The sequence below is a fragment of the Salmo salar genome, chromosome ssa27 (genome assembly GCF_905237065.1).
Source record: "Salmo salar chromosome ssa27, Ssal_v3.1, whole genome shotgun sequence".
In the NCBI taxonomy this organism is placed as follows: Eukaryota; Metazoa; Chordata; class Actinopteri; order Salmoniformes; family Salmonidae; genus Salmo; species Salmo salar.
The window spans coordinates 15,230,681-15,237,015 of NC_059468.1; the positions used below are offsets into that span (position 1 = coordinate 15,230,681).

Genomic DNA, 6,335 nt, shown 5'->3' on the forward strand with positions numbered 1-6,335 from the left:
TCATCTACACTGCTTGATGTGGATTTAACGGATGACATCAATAAGGGATCATAGCTTTCAACAGGTCAATGGTTCCCAACCAGCGGTACTAGGACCCCTGGGGGTACTTAGCCTATCCACATGGGGTACTTGAGAAGACTCATGAGACCATAGGCCTACTAGTAAAATGCACATGAGGGGGTAGGTACTTTAGGGGTACTCTGGGCAGAGCAAAATTCCGTTGGTGGTACAATAACTGACAAAAGTTGGGAACCACTGGTCTATGTCATGGAAAGAGCAGGTGTTCCTAATTGTTTGAACACTCAGTGTAGTTTGTAGTGCCATAAAACTTCTTTATCCACTCCCAGGAGGGACAAATCTGAACAAAACGTACCTGTAAAAAAATATATACTAATAGTATATTTAAGAGTTATCCTTCCTGTCCCAGGCTTGTGAAGTTAATTTCGCTCTCAAAAAGACCACAGACTAAAAAGCCACAAACAAGAATCTAGCCACTCCTCCAAAAGCCCTTCCTCTGTGACAGCTGCTGAGCACTCGCTCTATCCTCTCAGCCACGAGGTGTCCACGCGCCGTTCCCGGGCGCTGATTGGTTACAAACGACACAAACATCGATGTTCATGCGCTGTACCATGCTGTGCATTCTGCTTCCACATGCTCAGCTGAAGCGATCAACAACGCTGGTGAATCACTGGCTGGCTTCTTCATATAAAAGCTGCGCCTTCCTCCTTTGTTTGTAGGTCCTAAAGTTAACGTGACAGTAGGTTGGATATACTTGAGGATAGTTTTACACCAAAGCAAGCTTTTTGCCTTGTTTCACATTCGTAGTTCTTTAAACCTCACTCAATTCATTATATTGACTTTGACCGTCTTATTGAACAACAAAACATTGATTTGGAGTTGGAATAACTCTGAACTTCTTGCAGTGTAACTATTAGACTTATATCGACTAAATAGCAAACATGGTTGCTATGCCAAAGAGAGTAAAGACTTTCGAGGTCATTTTCAGCGATGCTAGCAAGGCTTTCTACTGCAGTGGAGACAAAGTAGCCGGGAGGATCGTGGTGGAAGTAGCGGAGGTGACCAGAGTCTCGGCTATGAGGGTGCTCGGAGTTGGATGCGCCAAAGTGGAATATGCCAAAGGAAAGCAGAAATGCAGAGAGGAGAATGAGTACTTGAGATACGAAGAAGTTGTTCAACTTGTTGACCAGCCAGCTGGTAAGATCCTCATTGAATTATTCCGTAAAATCAATATAAAGAACTTATTTTCAAGTGTAACGTTAGCCAAGTAGATACCCATATGGTGTTGATGACTGATTAGTTACTGTAGTAGACGATCAGTTTGTGATTATTACATGCATTTCAAATGTGACTGTCGCTGTAAGGATCGAATTACAGAATAATGTGAAGTATTAAGTTAGTTTACCTAGCAGTAATGAGCTGTTTTTAAACTGAAAGTGTCTACTTAAGTAGTCAATGATTTCAGAGTTGAATTTCATGGAGTGAATGACTGGCCAACGCAAAAGCTGCTGGCAGCAGTGGCTGAGTAGTACATGTGGAGTGTATACAGGGAATCCCATTCTGAGGTGTCAAGCATTTATCTGTTTCACAGTACTAGGCTGAGGGTAGCATGGTGTCCTTGGCAAACCTCCAACACTAGGCTTTAGAAGTTAACATAGCTGACTGTCTAGCATTAAAAAAAGCAACTTTGTATCTTGCCGTTTCCACTAATCAGGCAAATCACCATTATTAAATCACTTTATTAAAATTTTCAGATCATGATGGATCAGTTGTCCTTAGACCTGGCAACAAGTACGAGTACATGTTTGGGTTTGAGCTCCCCCAGCAAGGGTAAGTCTTTTTGCATTGGCCTGTATTTAATTGAGTTAATACAATATAAAGCTTCCTCTGTATGTGGCTCTGCCTTACCTTTTTCTTTCCCCACAGGCAGATTGTGTCTTCCTACAAAGGCAAGTTTGGCTATGTCCAGTACTTCGTCAAGGCCTTGATGGAGAGGCCAGCTCAGCCTGCCCTGGAGTGCAAGAAGCATTTTGAGGTGGAGGAGCCCCTGGATGTGAACACCCCAGATCTGCTGGTGAGTTCATCTCTCACTTATCACAAAGCCTGAACTGCAAAAGTAGAAATAGCTGAGGTGCAAGCCAACTAGCCACCTGAACTCTAAGGAAACTCACCTTTTAATGGTATTGCTGATACACAACAGATGACAATCTGAAAGCATTAAGAGTGAGCAGTCTGTATCGGGTGTTTCCCTTGAGCGTTAAATTCAACCAGCCTTTGGGTTTACAGTCGTGTGACATGCCCAGATGTGATGCTTCAGGTTGGGCACCTGTGCCTCATCCTGCTCAGCAGTCTCCCTTGTAAAGCATGGACAGATTTGACCTCATGCAATTCAAGTCATAGGTCCTAGAAGTCTTTAAACGATTTAGAAAACTTGGCATTTGTGAACATGAAGGAATAGATATTGAATTAGAGATCTCAAAAGCATTGTTAAAGTGAGCCCTTGTGTAACCAGTTTCTTTGTCTCCCTCGTCAGTCTCCTACAGGCGGCATGAAGGAGAAGAAGGTCACCTGCATGTTCATTCCCGACGGCCAGGTGTCCCTCAACGCCAAGATCGATCGCAAGGGGTTCTGTGAGGGCGAAGACATCTGCATCTGTGCCAAGTTTGAGAACACCTGCTCACGTATTGTGGTGCCCAAGGCAGCCATCATCTCCAAGCACACCTACCAGGCCAATGGCAGGACAAAGGTCTTCCGTCAGAAGCTCTCCTCTGTGCGTGGCAACCACATCATCTCTGGCATGTGCGACGCCTGGCAGGGCAAGACCATCCGTGTGCCCAAGATCAAGCCCTCCATGCTGGGCTGCAACATCATCCGTGTGGAGTACGCCCTCATGGTGAGCATCTTGATCCCCCTCGAATTAGCATAATAGGATAGTGCTAATGTTTTTTTGTGGTAAGCAGCCGTTTCTAGTAGCAATGGACTTTCATTGGTGAAATGAAGTGTATTTATCAACCTTTAAACTAACTCGTCGCAATTATCATAGACGTGCTTATAATAGTATGTTCATTACTCTAAATCCGACACTACTTCAATTAGATAAGAGGATGAGCCAAGTGTCCGCACTAGTAAGACATGTAGCCTTTTGAAATGGCCACTCAGCAAGTCTGGTTTCTAACTGTTATCCTCTCCTCCAGATCTACATGCACATCCCAGGCAGCGAGAAGCTGATCCTGGAGCTGCCGCTGGTCATCGGCACAGCCGGCCTGGGCAGCCGCACCAACAGTGTGAGCAGCACAGACGGCTCGGTCAGCAATGCCTCAGCCAGCTGGGTGTCTCTGCGCATGCCCTCTGCTCCCCCCAGCTACTGCGACGTCACCCGCGACTGCCGCCTGGATCAGCCCCTCACGCCCCTGCTGAATGACTACGACGGCGATGACAGCCCCATCTTCATGCACCCCTCAGCCTTCCAGTTCCCACCCCTGCCTGCCTACTCTGAGGTGAGTGTCTTGAAAATAAATGCAGATAAAGTATCTCCATGATGGTACTAGTTCATTGTGATTGAATTGATGAGCAGGTGATTTAACACAAGTGTCTCTCGCCGGTTACAGGTTGATGAGGAGTTCAATGGCAACACTCGCATGCTGCAGGTCTGCTGAAATACCTCAGTGCTTCCAGAACTCTGGTCCACTGTACAAGGGCCACTTCTGGCACTTAGCTCACTTGAAAAGGAGCAGAATATCCAAACTAATGTTGGACGGACTTTGGGAAGTGACGGGGTGTCTGGTATCGGAGCCGGCCCTGCATCAAGAAAAGAAGAGGATGTGAAGGTCAAGAGGCTGAAGTCTTTCTTGTGCCGGCGCTGTCGGCCATCTTTGCAGCACCACCTAAGCGGATCTTGTTCGGTTTCCTCCTGGACTGTTGCTGTTCAGGTTTCTGCACCTGAGCATGACACTGCAGACTTCATGGTTTGCGACGTCTTGGTGTGAATAAGCTGCTCCTTCCAATACCCTCAATGTTCTTAATACATAAGAGATGACTGTTAAGAAATTAAGAGGGATCTTATAGTCCTTTATAAACCATGTGATCTCCATGAGTTTCCCGCTGGGGCCAAGCATTTGTTGACAAGTCCCCGACTGATTATGAATAAGCTCTTTGCTTGTTGGGTGTCTGTTCTTCATGGTGTTTAGTCATTCTGTATAATTCCTGTATTTCACAAATGTGGCATTTCATCTGAGGAACATATCTTCCCAAGGACAATCATGCAGAGTCCTATATTCTGTACCGGTGTCTTCTATGTTATTGCACTTTCTTATGGATGCATAGTGCTCTAACTGCCTATAGGAGATCTCATGGTTTAGATTTGTTTCTCCCATGTTTTGCTTTGAATGTTTATGATCTGTTGGGAGTGTCTCCAAATCAAACACCGATATATTGTGGTATCACCTCCATATTAGCAAGGGCTCAAATTGTTTTGTATTTCAAATGATGGCTGAATCACAAGACAAACGGGAGAGTATTCTGGGCATAAGACATTGAGGAAATGCACCTTGTGTGAAAATATTGACAATATATTTGGGTTTATCTTAGAAAGCGTTTCACTGTGGGATGCCTAAGCTGAATAAATGTTGTAAAACTGATCTCTGAGAATGCAATGCATCTTTTATATTTTGTACATATTGTAAATGGAAATTATTTTTTGTATGAGACTTTTCTATAAATAAAAAGTTGCAATAAATCATGTGGTACATGACAATCATTACACTGTATAGCCAAGCAATAACAGTACCAAGCCACAGTTGCTTCTAGAGATGATCCCTTCTCTGAAAGGGAATTGTAATTTAAAGCCTGTGACTGGATTCAATCTGAATTGCAGTATTATGTAAGATCTGCGTTACATTTGAAATTATGAGTAGCTATAGCTCGGTCAACCAGTAGAGGCCAAGTTTTGAGTACATGCATCCTCTGAAGATGGAGGTGGACAGTTCATGGCTTGGTTGGGGAGATGGTTGAGTGGTGACAAGCATGTAGAGGGCTACTCCGGGAACATATACTGTGTATATCTAGCTCGATTGAAATGTAAAGGCAACGTTCGCGGAGACTGCGTTCATGGTCAGCTCAATCGGGAAATTATCTTTTACATTTTAAAGTGGCTTGATTCCAGCCCCTAGTATTTACAATGTTTCTGAAATATTTGGTTCCACCAAATTCCATTTCCTAACCCTTAATACTGAAGTTTATTTTATTGAACTTGTGGAACTACCGCTGCATGACTATTGGAAGTGCTACCTTTCCCCCAAAAAAATTGGGCACATACATTTTATCACAAACTACTATTGCGATAGTATGAATATAATATTGGGACTATCAGAACTAAAGGCTCTATTTAATCTGTAAAGCTGAAGCGTTAGATTCCGGATAGGAATGTGAAGGTAGCTTACGATTGAGCCGACATATGCAGCGTTTCCATGAACGCAGTCTCCGCTAAAGTGGAAACATTGCCTTTAAATTTCAATCACGCTGTATAGTTGAACTTCTGCGATGAGAATTGAGTAGAGCCCTAAGCCTTGCACAGGATGTGACCCTTATCCCCCTATTGTGTTTGTTTCATGTTAATTCATTATAGCTGATTAAAATGTGTTAGATCTTATCGACTTAAGTTCTTGTGAACATTACAAGTTTTGAACTTCTATTTGCGGGCTGTAGGCCTCATTGACCTGAGCTCATACAATTCGTTTTTGAGTAAAAAAAAAGCATAATGGATTATTTTGACTATAAAAAATACTTGGATGAAACAGACTACTTTGTGTCAAAGTTTAACAAGGACATTTGTTTTGAAACCATTTCAATTTTTTAAATAGTGTCAGGATTTTGTGTCATCAACCTGGGATATGGCGTATCTCGTTGGCCCTGGGATCATCCTGATAACATTTTCAGCCGACAGCCGACCTCTCCTCTCATGTGGGGATGAAGACCAGGACAAATTCCCATTCTTTGACCGGAATGTAACAACAACCTCAGCAGGGCCTTCTTCCTCATCACTGGATTGTTCCACATCGGTTGTCTCTTGGTCTGGATCATATTCTGTGTTGTCTTCAACATCTGACACTTCCTCCTCTAATGCATCTTCACTGTCAGTTTCCTGGCCTCTCCTCCTCACCAGTGTCCTGATCAAAGATATGATCAAGAGCCTCACATACAGTATATCGTTTGGTCATTGTGCTGCCACCGAATGAATTGTGAGCAAGGCCTCTAAAAAGTTTTATATACCAGAGCTGCGAGAAAAGTTCTATATATTATTGAGACAATGTTGCGATTGT

The 6,335-nt window shown here is 43.5% G+C and overlaps 1 protein-coding gene across 1 annotated transcript; it reads left to right on the forward strand.

The window, feature by feature from the left end:
• Positions 1-747: 747 nt before the first annotated feature.
• On the forward strand, positions 748-4,753 carry txnip (thioredoxin interacting protein). Its single transcript, NM_001140431.1, is given in 6 exon segments — positions 748-1,215; positions 1,773-1,848; positions 1,945-2,092; positions 2,552-2,911; positions 3,213-3,515; positions 3,627-4,753. Coding segments are annotated over 6 exon segments (1,191 nt in total). The 5' UTR covers positions 748-959; the 3' UTR covers positions 3,675-4,753.
• Positions 4,754-6,335: the final 1,582 nt, after the last annotated feature.